This window comes from Schistocerca gregaria, chromosome 2, assembly GCF_023897955.1.
Source record: "Schistocerca gregaria isolate iqSchGreg1 chromosome 2, iqSchGreg1.2, whole genome shotgun sequence".
In the NCBI taxonomy this organism is placed as follows: Eukaryota; Metazoa; Arthropoda; class Insecta; order Orthoptera; family Acrididae; genus Schistocerca; species Schistocerca gregaria.
Genome location: NC_064921.1, coordinates 751,105,140 through 751,126,183, shown reverse-complemented (window position 1 = coordinate 751,126,183; position 21,044 = coordinate 751,105,140). Strand labels below are relative to the sequence as shown.

The 21,044-nt window shown below is 40.4% G+C and overlaps 1 protein-coding gene across 4 annotated transcripts in view; it reads right to left on the bottom strand.

The window, feature by feature from the left end:
• The window catches only part of LOC126334932 (uncharacterized), a 170,704-nt gene that overhangs the window by 68,555 nt on the left and 81,105 nt on the right, over positions 1-21,044 (bottom strand). For all 4 annotated transcript variants that reach the window (XM_049997672.1, XM_049997671.1, XM_049997673.1 and 1 more), the window contains one exon: positions 1,897-2,007. In XM_049997672.1, the coding sequence (XP_049853629.1) occupies positions 1,897-2,007 (111 nt within the window). The remainder of the gene's footprint in view (positions 1-1,896; positions 2,008-21,044) is intronic.

The window sequence follows — 21,044 nt, the reverse complement described above, 5'->3', positions numbered from 1 at the left end:
TTGGTACCGGGGATGCGTAGGCAAGAGCTTTCAAATGCCCCCATACATGAAAGTCTAGAGGGTTGAGGTCAGGAGAGCGTGGAGGCCATGGAATTGGTCCACCTCTACAAATACATCGGTCACCGAATCTGTAGTTGAGAAGCGTATTAACACTTCGACTGAAATGTGCATGTGCTCCATCATGCATAAACCACATGTTGTGTTGTATTTGTAAAGGCACGTGTTCTAGCAGTGCAGGTAGAGTATCTCGTATGAAATCATGATAACGTGCTCCATTGAGCATAGGTGGAAGAACATGGGGCCCAATCAAGACATCACCAACAATGCCTGCCCAAATGTTCACAGAAAATCTGAGTTGATGACATGATTGCACAATTGCGTGCGGATTCTCGTCAGCCCACACATGTTGATTGTGAAAATTTACAATTTGATCACGTGGAATGAAGCCTCATCCGCAAAGAGAACATTTGCACTGAAATGAGGATTGACACATTGTTTGATGAACCATTCGCAGAAGTGTACCCGTGGAGGCCAATCAGCTGCTGATAGTGCCTGCACACGCTGTACATGGTACGGAAACAACTGGTTTTCCTGTAGCACTCTCCATACAGTGACATGGTAAACGTTACTTTGTACAGCAGCAACTTCTCTGACGCTGACATTAGGGTTATCATCAACTGCATGAAGAATTGCCTCATCCATTGCAGGTGTCCTCGTCGTTCTAGGTCTTCCCCAGTCGCAAGTCATAGGCTGGCATGTTCCGTGCTCCCTAAGACGCCAATCAATTGCTTCGAACGTCTTCCTGTCAGGACACCTTCGTCCTGGAAATCTGTCTAGATACAAATGTACCGTACCACGGCTATTGCCCCATGCTAATCCATACATCAAAATAGGCATCTGCCAACTCCGAATTTATAAACATTGCACTGACTGCAAAACCACGTTTGTGATGATCACTAACCTGTTGATGCTACGTACTGATGTGCTTGATGCTAGTACTGTAAAGCAATGAGTCGCATGTCAACACAAGCACTGAAGTCAATGTTACCTTCCTTCAATTGGTCCAACTGGCGGTGAATCGAGGAAGTACAGTACATACTGACGAAACTAAAATGAGCTCTAACATGGAAATTAAGCGTTTCCGGACACATGTCCACATAACATCTTTTCTTTATTTGTGTGTGAGGAATGTTTGCTGAAGGTTTGGCAGTACCTTTTTGTAGCACCCTGTATACATTACCTTTTCAAGATGGCTAAGTTTATAATGAACCATTATTTGCACTACTGATGCAGGCCATGACATACATCATAACGAACAGTTACAGCACGTAAAATTTCCCCAGTGATGGATGCAGAAATATTGTGTGTAGTGACTATAGTATCCTGTTTCTTGCCTATGGAAATTTGAAAAATTGCATGTTTGCCATCGGTTGTATAAATTAATTATTTATTTTCTACTAGTTTTGCTTGTAATGGTCATTTTCACAGGAAGAGAAAAGGATGTGCACTAGATAGATTTGCAGTTAAATTTTCCTTTGCATATATATCTTATGTGCGTCCTTTTTTTCCCTGGGAAGATGGCTGGTATGATGAAAACTGTTATAAGACAAATAATAAATTTTTACAGCTGATCGCAAGCATGCTGTTCTTCACAGTCTTGACAGGTGTATCAAGTCACCTCATTAAATTGTCTGGAAATGTTTTTAATCGGCTAAATCTTGGAAGTGAGATAAGTGAACATTCACTCAGAGCAAAGATTGGATACATAACTGATATATTGAGCTTTGAATCAAGAGACAAAGTACTTCTGTTTTAGATCAATAAATCACATCACACAATATTGTAGTCTTTTATTCCAATTATATTTGTAAAACAAAGCAGGAGAAAAGAAATTACCTGAAAATGCACGGTACCACTGAGCTGTCATCCACAAAATAATCAGTACCAGAACGGACTGCAGGAATAGAATACTCAGGCTGATATACTGCAGCAAACGGGAGACAGGAGCTGCAACAAACAAATTTCCACATTACATAGATGTACCTCAAAATGCATGCAGTTCAAAAGCATTTTACTTTCAACTGCAAGTATAGAAAAATTAACAAGAAAAAAAAAAACATTGCTGATTAAATTATCCATCTCTATATATAATAAAAATAACTGAGTTTATGGAAGAATCAATGGGGTATGACCCATCATCTACAATAGGAACTATATTGTAATTCCAAGAACCAAACACTGTTACTAAGTTTGTATTAAGGTACACAGAGTGCTCTAATAGGGCAATGTACAATACACTACTTTTTAAACCTATGTAAGTGATATCCTAAATGCTATTGTCAGGAAAAAAAGTTATGAAGTTAATTGTCATTACTATATAACTGGCATCCTGTTTGCAGAAAATTTCCCCCGTTACATTATGTATGTCTTAATACAGGCATGAGCAACTGGATTACAGACAGCTGCAGTGTTGGAGTGAGAGCACACCACATTTGGCACATTAAAGGTCACGAAACCTTTAACAGGAGGCAATGGACATCAGTTCATTTGATTGTGTGTGCCCAATAGATAGAATGCTTCATCTCGAATGTGATGCTGGCACTGGCCTTTGCACATACCTCTATTTCAAGGGTTTTCTAGAAGTATCTGTACTTGAGCAAAAATGCTTTCACCAGAATATAGTCAACCAGAGTGGGCAACACTACGTTGGCACTGGGGACACCATCAACTACATAGGCTTGTAACAGTGGATAAAGGAACCAATGAGCAGCTGTGCCATCTACAATCACCAGTTTGCCTTGCAGTACAAAAGCCATCACTTTGTGTACACGTGTGTGTGTGTGTGTGTGTGTGTGTGTGTGTGTGTGTGTGTGTGTTTGTTTTTGTTTGATATAGCCTAAGATTTCAAACAAGAGTAGACAATACATGATATTTTCTGAATTAGTCAATACATTGTATATTTTATTGTTTTATAGTTATGTTTGTGTTTATTCCTCTAAAAATATTTGGAATAATTGAATATCCTTTAAATAACAAATTAGTTACAATATTTCATCTGCAAAATTAATGACCAGAAAGTTCTACAAAAACACACCATAATAATGTGACCAATTATTGAAATTAAATAGTTCAATACATAATAATCTTTGACAGGTTTGTAAGACCGTTGGTTGTACGAAATAATGTAACTTAAGCATTAAACCTTCTGTAAATGGCAGCAATTAAAATAATTGAGACGTTCATCAGCAATTTGCATATTTCAAAAGTAACTGTTCAAAATCATTATTTTATGTAATGTTGTGTGAAAAACAAATGGTATAAGAAAACAAACTGTGTCAAATATGTCTCATTATCATAACATTCACTGTTACACTCAAGTCTTTGCGACTGTGTAACTTTTCACAGTAACTTTACAGAAGTATCAATGCTAATAATAAATTTGTCAGCATGGATTTTTATGTTTTTATATAAGGGACAGTGGAAGATAGTTGTCAAGAAAGATGTTGTGGTGGCTGTTAAGATGTTATAAACATTTGAAATGAAAAATGAAAAAAAAAATAATGCAAACAGCAAAATTTGTATGGATATGTTTCTGAAGATTGGGACAGCACAGGTTTTCACAAGCTCAAAATCAGCATTTCATTCTGTAGTCTGAAACTACGACCTGGACCTCTTGTTAAAAAAGATGCCAAGTCTACTTCAACAGACAAATATTATTAAAAAATTCAATACATACCTCTTGTCATAACAAAATGTGAATAATATGATAACTCTAGTTAATCTGCAACACATTTGCAGTTACATACACTGAGGTGACACAGGCCATGGGATAGCTCTGTGCACATATAGAGATGGCTGTAGTATTGCGTACACAAGGTATAAAAGGGCACTGCATTGGTGGAGCTCTCATTAGTGCTCAGCTGATTCATGTAAAAAGGTTTCCAGCATGAATATGGCTGCACAATCAGAATTAACAGGCTTTGAAAGGGTAGTGGTAGTTGGAGCTAGATGCATTTTTGGAAGCCGTTACGAAACTCAATATCCCGAGAACCACGGTGTGCTCAGAGTACCAAATTTCAGCCATTACCTCTGACCAAGGACAATGCAGTGGCCAATGGCCTTCACCTCATGCCCAAGAGCAGCAGTATTTGCGTAGAGTTACGAGAGCTAATAGACAAGCAACAATGAGTGAAATAAATGCAGAAATCAATGGGGTACACATGGGATACATATCTGTTGGGATAGGACAGCAAAATTTGTGTGTTAATGGGCTATGGCACCAGATAACAGATAGGAGTGTCTTTGCTAAAAGGACGGCATCACTTGCAGCTGCTCTCACAGGCTTGTGACAACATCGGCTGGATCCAAGATGACTGCAAAACTGGGCCTGGGTCAGATTCAGGAATCCAGCTGGTAAGAACTGATGGTAGTGTTCAAGTGTGGCACAGACCCCACAAAGCTACAGGCCCAAGTTGTCAACAAGGCACTGTGCAAGCCGCTGGAATGGTGTGGGCCGTGTTTACATGGAATTGAATGGGTCCTCTAGTCCAACGGAACCAATCACTCACTGGAAATGGTTATGTTTGGCTACCTGGAGACCATGTTCCCAAAGAACATAGATGACAATGTGCCTTCTCACCAGGCCACAACTGTTCGCAACTGGTTTGAAGAACATTCTGGACAATTTGAGTGAATGATTTGGCCACCAAGATCACCCAGCATGAATCCCGTCGAACATTTATAGGACATAATCGAGAGGTCAGTTTGTGAACCCAAGTCCTGCATAAGCTACACTTTCACAGTTATGAATGGCTATAGAGGAGCATGGCTCAACATTTCTGCAGGAGACTTCGAACAACTTGTTGAGTCCATGCCACATCAAATTCCTGTACTACGCCGTGCAAAAGGAGGTCCAAAACGATGTTTAGGAGGTATCCAATGACTTTAGTCACCTCATTGTATGTGACTGTGGACTGAAGGAGTTACACTTGAGTGTTCATCACATGTCACTCATAGGACAAATGATCAGGTAAGATGGACCATCACCAGTAGTTGGGAAAAACACACAAGAAAAAAGTCAATTGATCTGTTGAGTCATTTACACCTTAGTACACACCGTCAAGAACCAAATGAGGCAATACTTCCTGCTTGCCAAAAGGGCATCTTCGGAACAGGCTTTTGCCTACTGCACCCCAAAGAAGAGAATATACCACTCCAATGCTCCACAAATATGGTAAAATTGCTACAGGAACAATCTGTGGATATGAAAGAGGTTGTGTAGTTCCTCTGGTCACATGACCTCTCATTAAGAACTTTGATCAAACTGCAACCAGTATCTCTGATTTGTGGACACTAATTGAATAGTCATGAATCAGTATGGCTTCCAATTGGTTTGTTGTCTTCAAGAATACATGTGATAATATGTTGCCACTAACTACATGGATGAAAGGGATTGCTATAAATGGAACAAAGAAAAAACGACTGTGTATGAGCCCTGATTCCTCCTGTCTTGTTTTCATGGTTATTAAATGAGATGTATGTTGGTGGCTGTAGAATCATTATGCAGACTGGCACAAACACTGATTCTTTACATTTCACCAGTCATGTTTCACAAAAAGAACATCCTTTTCCCTTCTGGGATGACCATTTTAATTCACAGTGCAATTTCATAACACCTAACCTACTGGTAGCTAACCCAGCATCTTCAATGTCTATCTTTAATGCAACCCAACAGCAATACAAAGCACTCTAACAGTGCTCAAGTATGGATCACGCAAGAGTTCTGTACACAGTGTCCTTTACACATGAGCTACATTTTTCTAGAACTCTTCCACTGCCTCAAAATCAGTCAACCTGTAACCAACCTTATGTGCTCATTCCATATCATGTCATTGTCACATTCCACATAGATATTTAATCAACACGACTTAGTCACATAGAACACCGTTAATACTATACAATAACATTACAGGATTGTTTTTCCTACTCATCTGCATTGCCATTTTTTTCACGTCTTGAGTAAGCTGCCATTCATCACACCAAATAAGAACTCTGTCTAAGTCATCCTGTATCCTTCTACATTTTCCTGCACACTACAGCATATTCAGAAAATAGTCATAGACTGCTACTCCATCCATCAGATGCTTAATGTACGTCAAAAACAATAGCATTCCTATCACACTCCCATGTGGTACTGTTGAGGATACATCTGTCTCTGATGAGGCCTCACTATCTAGAACAGCATACTGAATTATATTATTTATAAAGTCTTCAAGCCACTCACATATCTGAGAAACTATTCTGTATGCTTGGATTTTTGTTAACAATCTGCACTGTGTCACTGTGTGAAATGCTTCCCAGAAACCTAGGAATATGAATTCTGCCCATCAACCTTCATTTATGGTTCACAGGATATCTTGCAAGGAAAGGGTACACTAACTTTTACACAAGCAATGCTTTCTAAATCCATGTTGATCTGTGGACTGAAGCTTTTTTCTCTCTCCATGAAATTTATTATATTCTGATTCAGAATATGCTCCAGAATTCCATGGTAACCTGTCTTTTAGGATATTGGTCTGTAATTTTGTCAGGCAGCTCTTTCACCCTTCTCGTGTGTGGTGACATTTGCACTTTTTTCCTGTCACCTGGGACCACAATAAATGCAAGCTAAGTAAGGGGTCAATGACACAAAGAGCACTCTCTGCAAGACGGAACTGGGATTCCATCTGGACCTGGTGACATATTTATTTTCAACTATTTCAGTTGTTTCTATAGGCCAGGGATGCCTATTTGTGTCCTCTGCATGGAAGTTTGTGCACCTGTTGAACAATGGATGTGTAACAACCTTCCTGCATGAATGATGTTTTTTTAAATGCAAAATTTAAAACCTTGGCTATTCTTTTCCCGTTATCTATTGCTGCACAAGGCTGGGTGATAACTGACTGAATAGAAGCCTTCTATCCACTTAACAGTTTTATGTAGGAACAGAATTTTCTAGGGTTCCTGGCAAGATCTTCCACTTATATATGACACATGCAGTGGGACACAGTGGTGAGCATCTCCGGCTGGCATGCTGCACGTCACCAGTTACAATGCAACTACCTAACTTGACCTATTTAGTATTTATCATTTCTGGAAGGTTCCTGAAATACTTCCTGTTTTTATATTCTCAAAGATTTGATGGTTGTATAAATAGCTGCTCTATCCATCTAGGACAGGGGTGGGCAGAAATCCTGCACGTGTGCGATGCACTTGCACGTGTGCAGTTAACAGGTGTTCTGCATGCACACCGGGGCAAGCTGGCCACCCGCTTCTCTCCACTCCCCACCATACCGTCTCTCCTATTCTTCCTCTATAATGTGTTTTGTTTCCTGGCCTGTTTTATTGAATGAAGGAATAAAGTTAGTAGGAGTGCTTGAAAGAAATTGTGGTTTGAAAGAGTATCTATTACCTACGATACGTTTTATTTAATTATCACAGGTGGAGTTTACAATACATTTAATGTCTGGAACAAAATTTCTGCATACAAACGCAAACAGTTACGTAAATTTTCATTACTGATGTTTGCTCTTAACCGAGACTTATTAATTTTCATAACAGAAAAAGTCTCTCACAAACGTATGTCGAGCCAAACACTGACATTATCTTCGCGGCTTCACGATGGAGACGAGGAAACTCTTGCTGTGGAAAGTCATTATAAAAATCTATTAAACGTCTTGCCAAAAGGAACTTGTCTCCCAGACGAGAATTATGCTGTAGAATCTACAGTGCAGATCTATTAATTCCATTTGCAAACTGGGATGAATATCATCTACAGAAACAGTAAATTGTCTCGAGAACTATTCAAAACCTTGGGATAAGTGTGATATATCCCCAAATCGCTTGAGAAATTCCTCTTTTATTGCACTAAGTACAGGTACATATAATAATGGCATTTAATATTAAACTTCCGCTGACCAGCGAGAATACTGTCACATATTATACATTTCGAATTTTCACATTTTTGCACAAAGAAAAAATTATTCTCCCATTCCTTTTTAAAAGACAGTAAATCTCTTCCGTTCCTTGATTCACTCTGCATTTTGCGGTTCTTGAAATACAACGTTCACTACGTGGTGGTCGCTTCGCTTCAACGTCTGCAGCTTAGCCGAGTACTACACTGCCGCAACCTGCCGGCTGTCGTCACTGTCCCGTTTGACGATAGCATGCGAGCAGCACACGTGCAGCGCTGTGTGCTCATGAGCCGCGTGCAACGTTTGCCCACTCCTGATCTAGGAGGTCATTTCTGCTCTGGCTATACATCAGCATTAATGATAAATGTGCTTTCATTTTTAAGTGTTGTACTTCACTTATGACTTTGCATTCAGATTTAGACTAACTAGCTTGTGATTTTGAAGTGACACTGTTTAGTGGAGAAGCCAGTTATTTCAAAACATCTACATCACTGTGGTTTGGCACAAACACAATTGCCTGTACAGTCAGGAACCGGAAAACAAGTAGTAAATCACTCCAAAGATCCCTATTTTGGGGAGGTGGATGGATTTTAAAACATCAGCAAGTCAGATGCACATCAGGCATCCATCACTGTTTCCCAGAGACTCTGGTCAGGACCTGACAAAATGGCTGAAAGGATTCAAAAGATGCCAAATACAACAGGTGGGATAACATGATGTGTTCAGCAAATGCATACTTTTCCTTTGAGAGCACAGTGGTTTGAGAACAGTGAAAAGAAGCTCAATAACTGTGACAAATTCCAGGCCACACTCAAGAAAACACTTGGTCAAAATTAACAGCACGCCCACTTAGCAGGAGAAAAATTTAAGAACAGTGCCCAGCATCATGGCAAAATGACATAGTCAAACATACAGAATGTTTTGACCCTTTACAATGTTGTGAATCCGAATACAAACAGAAAATGACAAAATCTCACCTGATGAAAGGAGTCACTGAAGACAGTTACAAATCTCTTCTAGTAAAGGTTGTCACAACAACAGAAGAATTCATCTAGTGGTGCCAGCACATTGAGGAAATCACAGATACAAGTCGGACAAAAGAGACACGATTGACTGCCAAATGTGGTCCCTACAAAATCTGTGGAAGTCCACCATGATCTCACTTCTCTGACATGCCAGACTGCTGGACACAATTTTCACCAATCTTAACCACCAGGCGAATGATCCCTGAAGAATGAAGTCAGACTTATGTCACCACCATCAAACAGCAAAAAGAATACAATCAAATCAATTCAATTACAACTAACTCCTCCACCAAGTAAAACGTCCCAAAGAAGACCTCACATTTGGAGAAAGGTGTGCAAAAAGCCAATCTGTTTTCACTGTGGATACCCTGGCTACCTTGTATGGTACTGCAAAGAAAGAAGACAAGTATTCAATGACTATTATGCCACAAGAAGCCAACTGTCACAACAGTTCTATTCATGTCAGTCAAATTCAAACACATACACTGAGGTGACAAAGTCATGGGAGAGCAATATGCACACATATAGACGGCTGTATTATTGCATACACAAGGTATATAAGAGTAGTGCATTGGCGGAGCTGTCATTTGTACTCATATGTTTCATGTGAAAGGGTGCCTAACATGATTATGGCTGCACAACGAGAATTAACAGACTTTAAATGTGGGATGGTAGTTGGAGTTAGATGCATGGGACATCCCAATTGGGAAATCATTAAGGAATTCAATATTGCAAGATCCACAGTGTGAAGAGTGTTCTGAGGATACCACATTTCAGGCATTACCTTTCACTACGGACAATGCAGTCTCCAATGGCTTTCACTTAATAACCGACAGCAGCGGCATTTGTGTAGAGTTGTCAGTGCTAATAATAGACAAGCAACACTGAAGGAAATAATGTGGTACACATGGCAAATGTATTTGTCAGGAGAGTAGAGCAAAATTTTTGTGTGAATGGGCTATGGCAGTAGACAACTGATGTGAGTGTCTTTGCCAACAGCACGACATCGCTTAAAGTAGCTCTCCTGGGTTCATGACAATATCAGCTGGATCTTAGATGACTGGAAAACTGTGGCTAGGTCAGATGAGTCCTGATTTCAGCTGGTAAGAGCTGATGATAGGGTTCAAGTAGGGCACAGACCCCACAAAGCCATGGACCCAAGTTGTCCATAAGGCACTGTGGAAGCAGCTGGTGGCTCCATAATGGTGTGTGCTGTGTTTACATGAAATGAACTGTATCCTCTGGTGCAACCGAACAGATCACTGACTGGAAATGGTTCTGTTGGGCTACTTGGAGACCATTTGCAGCCACTCACGGACTTCACGTTCTCAAGCAATGGCGAAATTTTTATGGATAACAATGGGCTACATCATTAAGCCACAATTGTTCTTAATTGGCTTGAAGAATATTTTGGACAGTTCGAGACAATTGTTTGGCCACCCAGATCACCCAACATGAAGCCCATCGAACATTTGTTGGACATAATCAAGAGGTCAGTTCATACACAAAATCCTGTACCAGCAAGACTTTCAGAATTATGGACGGCTATAGAGGCAGCATGGTTCAATATTTCATGCCACAGTGGCTGCACTATGCTGGGCAAAAGGAGGTCTGAAACAATATTCCAAGGTATCCTATGACTTTTGTTATCTCAGTGTATAATCGGCCTGTGGACAAAGCCATTCCCCGCTGCAGTACTGAGGTGTCAGCCACTCACCTAGCTTCCAAATTCAAATAATCTAAGCAAGACAGCCATCGATGTAATCCTCCATGGACGACAGTTACCAAGATGACAGGGAACCTCGCTGGTATCATCAACGGCCAACCAATCCAGGCACTGCACTGATCGATTTAGGGAACCCTTTTTTTTTCTGTACTGTTGAATGCTTATCTTCGCCCTCTAAAGAAGGTTATGTTCTGTGATACAAAAGTAATTGTGCTGAAGATCACAAATGGGAAATACGTCCAGCCAAAAGGAACATGTGTTGCAAGAATAACTATCACCGACAGAACATTGCCCATCATAACTGTCATTCTAACACTTAATGAACGGCTGAATTAACATTACAATGCTTGCAGGAAAAGGGAATGTGTCACAGACATAATGTTATGTCATGCCAGTTATGATTTTCCATGGTGCTGAACACATTTTTACAGCTCTCAGAATCATATGCGAGGTCTGGAGGCTTCATAGATGACAATAGCGGTATCACTTGAAAAATTCAACATTTTTGAAACCTTTGTTATTGTCATTTGCTCCACAGACATTAAGTGATGTTTGAGTTCTGTTTTGTGAATTTTGTGTGCTTTTGGGTTGATTTTGTGTTCAAAATGTGCAGTGAAGGGGAGAAGTGATTGGAGAAAATGGTTAACAAAGCCCTTTACAAGTTTACACATGATGAAAACGAAGTATTTGATGATTATTCAGATTACACGTCATCTGAAAATTTTAGTAATTCTAGACTTTTTGATGATGAATTGCTGGATACATTTATCACATTATTTTCACACATTAAGTAGCTACGCAAGATACATCAGGAACTGAATGCAAGTGTAACGGTACAGTAAAGGTAGTGTTGGGCTGTGTTTCTCTACATGTTTCGATTTGCATCACATCGCATTCCACTATGAATGCAAAATTTTGCTTTCATCTTTCATTTTGTGTGTTTGCTTTGATGTAGATTGGCTCTAAAAGAAATATAAACAAAATGATCATGCATTTTCTTACACACCTGAATATTAGAATTCCTTCTCAATAGTTTTTCGGAGATAATTACTACTAACTTGACATTTCATTTGTTTATTCAAGATCTAACACTACCAATACCAAATTCGTGTGTTTAAAGTAGAATGTCTAATAAACCTAAAACTGTTTTGAAATTCCAAGTATATATTTGTACACACGAAAAAAGAGTTACATATTTTAGCCAAGCCACAGTTAATAGTGGCTACCTAAGAGACCAGAATCGTAAGTGTTGAAAGAATGTAGTCTTGATGTCACTTCTCAAGGGCACTTCTTGTAGGCATCCTAAGCAATCACAGTATGTAGAAATTCCAAGCTTCAGATTGATGAGGCCTTTCCAACAAGTAGACATATCAAAGATTGCTCTGGGTGATCACATGTCTCTGAAGACACATTATTCTGCCTTCATCAATTAGACGAGTTCCAGTTCTCAGTCAAGATGCATAGTTAACTGTTAAGCTTTTGTTGATTGCAGAAGGCTGCTCAGAGTCGAATTTTGGATCACTAATTGTCTTGAGCAGCAGCAGTTCACCCCTAAAGATATGTTTGTCGGGACAGCTGCACCCATCCAACAAGGGCAGCTTACTGTCACTGACAAAGAATTGTGCTCCTTTACCTACCTCCCCCTCTCCCCCCCTCCCCCACCCCCATGAACCATGGACCTTGCCGTTGGTGGGGAGGCTTGCGTGCCTCAGCGATACAGATGGCCGTACCTTAGGTGCAACCACAATGGAGGGGTATCTGTTGAGAGGCCAGACAAACATGTGGTTCCTGAAGAGGGGCAGCAGCCTTTTTAGTAGTTGCAGGGGCAACCATCTGGATGATTGACTGATCTGGCCTTGCAACATTAACCAAAACGGCCTTGCTGGGCTGGCACTGCGAATGGCTGAAACCAAGGGGAAACTACAGCCGTAATTTTTCCCGAGGACATGAAGCTTTACTGTATGATTAAATGATGATGGCGTCCTCTTGGGTAAAATATTCCGGAGGTAAAATAGTCCCCCATTCGGATCTCCGGGCGGGGACTACTCAAGAGGATGTCGTTATCAGGAGAAAGAAAACTGGCGTTCTAGGGATCGGAGCGTGGAATGTCACATCCCTTAATCGGGCAGGTAGGTTAGAAAATTTAAAAAGGGAAATGGATAGGTTAAAGTTAGATATAGTGGGAATTAGTGAAGTTCGGTGGCAGGAGGAACAAGACTTCTGGTCAGGTGACTACAGGGTTATAAACACAAAATCAAATGGGGTAATGCAGGAGTAGGTTTAATAATGAATAGGAAAATAGGAATGCGGGTAAGCTACTACAAACAGCATAGTGAACGCATTATTGTGGCCAAGGTAAATACAAAACCCACGCCTACTACAGTAGTACAAGTTTATATGCCAACTAGCTCTGCAGATGACGAAGAAATTGAAGAAATGTATGATGAAATGAAAGCAATTATTCAGATAGTGAAGGGAGACGAAAATTTAATAGTCATGGGTGACTGGAATTCGAGTGTAGGAAAAGGGATAGTAGGAAACGTATTAGGTGAATATGGACTGGGGCAGTAGTAGGTGAATATGGATTGGGGAAAAGAAATGAAAGAGGAAGCCGCCTAGTAGAATTTTGCACAAAGCACAACTTAACCATAGCTAACACTTGGTTCAAGAATCATAAAAGAAGGTTGTATACATGGAAGAAGCCTGGAGATACTAAAAGGTTTCAGATAGGTTATATAATGGTAAGACAGAGATTTAGGAACCAGGTTTTAAATTGTAAGACATTTCCAGGGGCAGATGTGGACTCTGACCACAATCTATTGGTTATGACCTGTAGATTAAAACTGAAGAAACTGCAAAAAGGTGGGAATTTAAGGAGATGGGACCTGGATAAACTGAAAGAACCAGAGGTTGTACAGAGTTTCAGGGAGAGCATAAGGGAACAATTGACAGGAATAGGAGAAAGAAATACAGTAGAAGAAAAATGGGTAGCTCTGAGGGATGAAGTAGTGAAGGCAGCAGAGGATCAAGTAGGTAAAAAGACGATGGCTAGTAGAAATCCTTGGGTAACAGAAGAAATATTGAATTTAATTCATGAAAGGAGAAAATATAAAAATTCAATAAATGAAGTAGGCAAAAAGGAATACAAACGTCTCAAAAATGAGATCGACAGGAAGTGCAAAATGGCTAAGCAGGGATGGCTAGAGGACAAATGTAAGGATGTAGAGGCTTATCTCACTAGGGGTAAGATAGATACTGCCTACAGGAAAATTAAAGAGACCTTTGAAGAGAAGAGAACCATGTGTAAGAATATCAAGAGCTCAGATGGCAGCCCAGTTCTAAGCAAAGAAGGGAAGGCAGAAAGGTGGAAGGGGTATATAGAGGGTTTATACAAGGACGATGTACTTGAGGACAATATTATGGAAATGGAAGAGGATGTAGATGAAGACGACATGGAAGATACGATACTGCGTGAAGAGTTTGACAGAGCACTGAAAGACCTGAGTCGAAACAAGGACCCCGGAGTAGACAACATTCCATTAGAACTACTGACGGCCTTGGGAGAGCCAGTCATGACAAAACTCTACCATCTGGTGAGCGAGATGTATGAGACAGGCGAAATACCCTCAGACTTCAAGAAGAATATAATAATTCCAATCCCAAAGAAAGCAGGTGCTGACAGATGTGAAAATTACCGAACTATCAGTTTAATAAGTCACAGCTGCAAAATACTAACGCGAATTCTTTACAGACGAATGGAAAAACTGGAGATCAGTTTGGATTCCGTAGAAATGTTGGAACACGTGAGGCAATACTGACCTTACAACTTATCTTAGAAGAAAGATTAAGAAAAGGCAAACCTACATTTCTAGCATTTGTAGACTTAGAGAAAGCTTATGACAATGTTGACTGGAATACTCTCTTTCAAATGCTAAAATACAGGGGGTGAAAGGCTATTTACAATTTGTACAGAAAACAGATGGCAGTTATAAGAGTCGAGGGGCATGAAAGGGAAGCAGTGGTTGGGAAAGGAGTGAGACAGGGTTGTAGCCTCTCCCCGATGTTATCCAATCTGTATATTGAGCAAGCAGTAAAGGAAACAAAAGAAAAATTTGGTGTAGGTATTAAAATTCATGGAGAAGAAGTAAAAACTTTGAGGTTCGCCGATGACATTGTAATTCTGTCAGAGACGGCAAAGGACTTGGAAGAGCAGTTGCACGGAATGGACAGTGTCTTGAAAGGAGGATATAAGATGAACATCAACAAAAGCAAAACGAGAATAATGGAATGTAGTCAAATTAAATTGGGTGATGCTGAGGGAATTAGATTAGGAAATGAGACACTTAAAGTAGTAAAGGAGTTTTGCTATTTAGGAAGTAAAATAACTGATGATGGTCGAAGTAGAGAGGATATAAAATGTAGACTGGCAATGGCAAGGAAAGCGTTTCTGAAGAAGAGAAATTTGTTAACATCGAATATAGATTTACGTATCAGGAAGTCGTTCCTGAAAGTATTTGTTTGGAGTGTAGCCATGTATGGAAGTGAAACATGGACGATAACTAGTTTGGACAAGAAGAGAATAGAAGCTTTCTAAATGTGGTGCTACAGAAGAATACTGAAGATAAGGTGGATAGATCACGTAACTAATGAGGAGGTATTGAATAGGATTGGGGAGAAGAGAAGTTTGTGGCACAACTTGACTAGAAGAAGGGATCGGTTGGTAGGACATGTTTTGAGGCATCAAGGCATCACAAAATTAGTATCGTAGAGGGAGACCAAGAGATGAATACACTAAGCAGATTCAGAAGGATGTAGGTTGCAGTACGTACTGGGAGATGAAGAAGCTTGCACAGGATAGAGTAGCATGGAGAGCTGCATCAAACCAGTCTCAGGACTGAAGACAACAACAACAACAACCACCACAACAGACAACACATGGGAGGAAGCTACACTCAAACTACCAATAGGATCAGGCCTGAGTGAGGAACAACACTGGCGAGTAACAGGTGTTGTGCATCAGTTATTGAATGCTTTCAAATTCAGAGTGGAGAAAAGACAGTCCAAGTGGCTCATGATACAACACCTTATCAATACTGGCGATCATTCATCAATCAGCCAGTGCTAATACAGATTTTCGCTGAATGAACAAACACATACTCCAGGAGGAAGTGGAAAAGATGCTGCAAGATGACATCATTGAACCTTTTGAGAGTCCTTGGTCCTCTCTGGTGGTCTCTTGAAGAAGGATCCAAATGACACTTCTGCATTGACTCTCAATGACTGAACAAAACCACAAGGAAAGATGTCTACTCACTGCTGTGAACCGCTGACATCCTGGGCTGTTTGAAAGGAGTAAAGTATTTCTCAACTGTAGACATGCAGACATACTATTAGCAAATCGAATTTGATGAGACTGACCGTGAAAAGACTGCCTTCACAATTCCTGATGGCTTCTATGAGCTCAACGTTATGGTGTTTGGACTCTGTAACACTCTAACCATCTTTGAACATGTGATGGACAACTTTGCTTTGACACCTTAAATGGAAAATGTTTCTTTGCTATCTAGATGAAGTTTTTTTCTAAATACACCTGAAGAACATCTAAACTGACTTACAACTGTGTTGTAGCATGTTCGCACTGCAGGTCTCTGCATGAATGCAAAAAAGTGTTCATCACCCCAGAAATAAATACATCACAATGCATCAATCCAGGGAACATAAGAGCAGCCACAGACTTTCCATCTCCTCTGCACACAAGTTTTCTCAGAATCAGTGATTCATGAAAGACTTCTGTAGCAATCTTTGCAAGAACTACCACAGGGAGATGTCAGAGTTTCCTGGAATGAGGCATGGGAAAGATTCTTCCTCGTCCTTATGGAAGTGCTAACATTTTATCCAGCTCTAGCATTGTTAGATGAGAATGCTGAGACAGAACTTCATATGAACACTAGGAGTTTTGGGGTAAGGGCAGTTCTAGTACAAATTCAGAAAGGTGCTGAGAAAGTGAGAGCGTATGCTGCCAGAGTACTCCCGAAGTCAAAGAAGAGCTACTATACAACTGAGACTGAGTGCCTTGTAGTTGTTTGGGTGATCAATAAGTTCCAGCCCTATTTACTTGGCTTACAACTCACTGTTGCAATAGATCACCATTCTCTATGCTGGCTGATTACACTGAAGGATCTGTTGGGTCGATTGGTGAGATAAGCACTGCACCCTCACGAGTATATCACAAGAGTGAACAAAAACTGATACAAACACAAGGAAACTGACTGCCTTAGGGAATCCTTTGTTGGAACCAGCACCATGGGTAATATCTCAGTCATCAATGCATTAAATGATATTGCTGCTGAATAGAGGGAAGATTCAGCAATACTGAAAACTACAGAAGCATTGAAGAATGTGTGATCAACCGAAGGAGGATTCCATAAGTAAATGGAACATTGTGTAGAAGTAACTATGATCTTATTGGGTGGAAATGGTTGCTTATCATTCCAGCTCATCTACGGCCCGTGATCGTGAAGTATTTTCATGATGTCCCCGCATCTGGTCATCTGGCGGTTCATGAAGACTCTAGGCCAAATCAGATACAGTTGCCACTGTCCAGATTTCTACCAACCCTTTAGACACTGTGAGCGCCAATAACATTGCAATTAGCTCTGGGATATCTGGTACCACTTGCAGCAGTACTGAATTGGAATAACCTCTTGGGGAGGCTTCCGAAGTTGACAAATGGGAAATGATGGATAACAGTTTGCACCAACTCGCCTGCTATATTGTCGCCAAAATTGTGCTGACTGCCGAAGCTCCAGAAATCACTAAGTTCCTTGTGGAAGATGTTATTCTGAGGAAAGAAGCACTCTGTGTGATGATCTACGATTGCGGAAAAGTTTTCCAGTCGATGCTACTATCAGAGGTAATTTCACACTGTGACAGAACCCGCTGGATGACAACTATCTACCATCCCGTTGAACACTTTAATAAGACGTTGGCAGACATGCTCTCAATGTGCATCTATTTTGAAGAGAGAGACTGGCAAACAGTACTGCCAGTTGTGAAATTAGCTTCCAATACAGTGAAGCGAGAAACTACAGGCTTCACACCATCCCCCCCCCCCCCCCCCCTGCTCCATTATGAGGCCAAAATGACTATACATACACTGTTACTGAGTCAACTGGATGATATTTAGGATGACTTCATGAAACAAATCATCAGGAGTGAGGAAACAAGGCAGCTGGCTCACATACGGACCACAAACACACAGTGGAAAGAACGAGAGCACTATAAAGCCAGCAAGATACAGCCCAGGAGACATAGTATGGATTTTTCCACCTTTGTAGAAAGTGGGCCTAACTGAAAACTTACGTAAGTGCTACCTTGGGCCCTATCATATACTTTTATCCTCCATTGCCTGCTGTAAGTTTAGGATTATGACCATCTATCAGGAAGACAGAAGTGCTGACATATCCTCCATGTCCTCTGTATGAAAACATACTGCAGTCCAGAAGGCAAATCAATGATGGGAGGTTCAAGGAGACTTAAGGTCGACTCAATAATCACAAAGATCTGATAGGGGGGCTACCTTCAATGCTCATCATAGTGCCGAGGAGGTAACAGCATGACCACAATTCGAGGATCAAGGATCCGTCAGCGTTGATTTCAGTTCTAAGCATCGAACTTGACTGATGACCCCACCCTCAAAAGTGCACTTGGCTGTGGTTATGACATGACAATGTGATGACGGAAGTTGTTGACTGCTTCACGCATAAATTTTTTTTATAGGTGCACAACCTTCTATATTCTACCTGATGACAGTTGTGTGTTCTTTTTTGAACCAAGAGTGCGGCTATCTCTGTTAATTTAACATTATTTTCTGAATGTTGTTGCTACATCATTGTGTTTTTTCTGTCCTTAATCCACTCAATCAGCACATACTTCTGCAGAACCTAATTTACAATCAGTTAAAACTTTGCCCATAATTCCTCTACGTCCATCATATTAGAACTAAATAATGCCTGTTCACTGTCTACCCATTCATTGTCTAAGTAGGAGGCAAATAACTGCTTATCTGTTCTTTCCACCACAAAAATTCTCCTATCTTTCTTGATAGGTTTATTAACTTTTGTAACCATCATACTGTGATTGCTAATCCCTGTCTCTATACTGACACTGTTGATAATGTTAGGTCTATTTGTAGATATAAGGTCTAAAATATTTCCATTTGTTGAACTATTTGCTCAAGTCAGTTTTCAGATAATGTGTTCAGAACTACTTCACAAGGCTGTGTCTGTACAATCTGAAATGAATCCACAGATGTTATCCCATTTAAACTTGGTAGGTTAAAGGCACCTCCAACTATTACTGTATGATCGAGATACTTCAGCACTATTGACGATGGACATTCTGACATCCTTTGAATCATTTTAAAACTGGTACAGTGAATGTAAATTTTAAAAATTTCCCAATGAACTGAGGATTCAAAGGATTTTTGAGCTTGCTGCCAGCTGTCCATGATATTTTGACTGGGACCCACCTGTAAACTTCAGCTGAGCCATAGACGACTGAAGAGGACTTCCCCTGCCCAACAGTTTGATAGCACACAGTGTGTATTCCATTCCACATAGACATTAAGATAGTGATGGCAGACTGCCAGCTGGCTAGTGTGGTCAGCTTGCCACTACTATCTTAACATCTGTGACATCAGTCATCATAAAGAGAGAGAGAGAGAGAGAGAGAGAGAGAGAGAGAGAGAGAGAGAGAGAGAGAGAGAGAGAGAGAGAGGGGGGGGGGGGGGGGGGAGCGACGGGCAGGTTGTAACACTTATATCTAATTGGCCCGGTGCAAACTGCAATTCTGTGCAATATGGGAATAATTCTAGTGACACAGCCTATTGCATCATGTTATTGCAAGCTAAAGTGTGGGTTTCATGTGAAGACTGTTTGCTCACCATTCATTTGTTGGTCATAGCATGGCCTTATGTGGCAGTGTTGCCTTTCCTGGCCTCTGATTGGCCAGAACTGAGAGGCAGACTGCTCAGAAAAGTTTGGAGGCATCCGTCACCACTAGCGATCTTCAGTGAGGAGTCACTGCGGACAGCCCTTGAAAGGAAGTTTGTGGTCTGAGCAGAAGTGCTAATGACATTTATTTTTAATACAGCATTATTCAGCTTTAACTGCAATTCAGTGAGTTCATGGCTTGTGCTCATATGAAATGATTGAATGAATATATGTGAATGTAAAGCATTTTCAATATGCATATGATATAGTGCAATAGTTCACTGCAGTTGTGATTGTCTCAGGAGTCATCTAATTCCTACAGCAGATTCACAGAGCTATATCGTCAATACCAATGCAACTGTGCAAGATCTGTGAGACGAGGAAAACTTTAGAAGACCAGAACACTCTAGACATGTATCTCATGTGTACATGTCCAACTGCAACTTACGTGTGAAGTGCTAGGTTGGTAATACCAGCCACAATCTCATGCTCTTGAAATGCTGCACACAGCATCCCTGGTGGGAATGATTTTGTGTGTCTGTAACTGTTACAGTTTGTGTTCAGAGGGATAAATGAACAGTGACTTGGTACAAACTGTAACATTGTACAAACAGTGACTTTGTCACCTTGAATGGTATGAAGTGTCTCATTGATCAATAATAAAAGTGTGGACTGTGGAACACTGATGTTTAGTGAATCTGCAGCTTGGGATCAGTGAAAATTTTAACTGTTGTACAAAATTACACAATAATATGGTGAATAGTGAGAGTATGACAGTGTAAATTTTGGTAATGAATGATAAGCACTGATCTGGGAGTAGGACATGATCAGCATGTAACCGCCTCAGCAATATACCAAAATTAATTATCACTTTTCTACATCCATAAACAGTGTGTTAGTCCATCTCAAGAAAGATACCATGGTAAATATGAGATTAGTATATGTTTGCACCAAACAGCAATAGTCCTGCTAGCTAACTGAACAGGATGTGCCTGAAATGTGTGCTCTTCCAAACTCAAGCATTCAGCAGCAATTATTGTGACTAACTGCCAACTTTAATTCACTGCATGCCTTTTGTAATGAATATAATTTTGTAAAAATTGCAAGGTGTGTTCAAAAAGTAATGAAACACATCCTTTTTTTCTGAAAGCAGGTTGGTTTTATTCAGGATTCCAATACACTACATTATTCTCCACTCTTTTGGCTACAGTACCCTATTTCTCAACATGATCTCCATTCAATGCAACAGCCTTATGCCACCTTAATGGGAGGGCCTGTACACCTGCGAAGTATCACTCTACTGGCGAACATCTGAGCCAACATCTGGCTGCATCAGTAACATCCACAT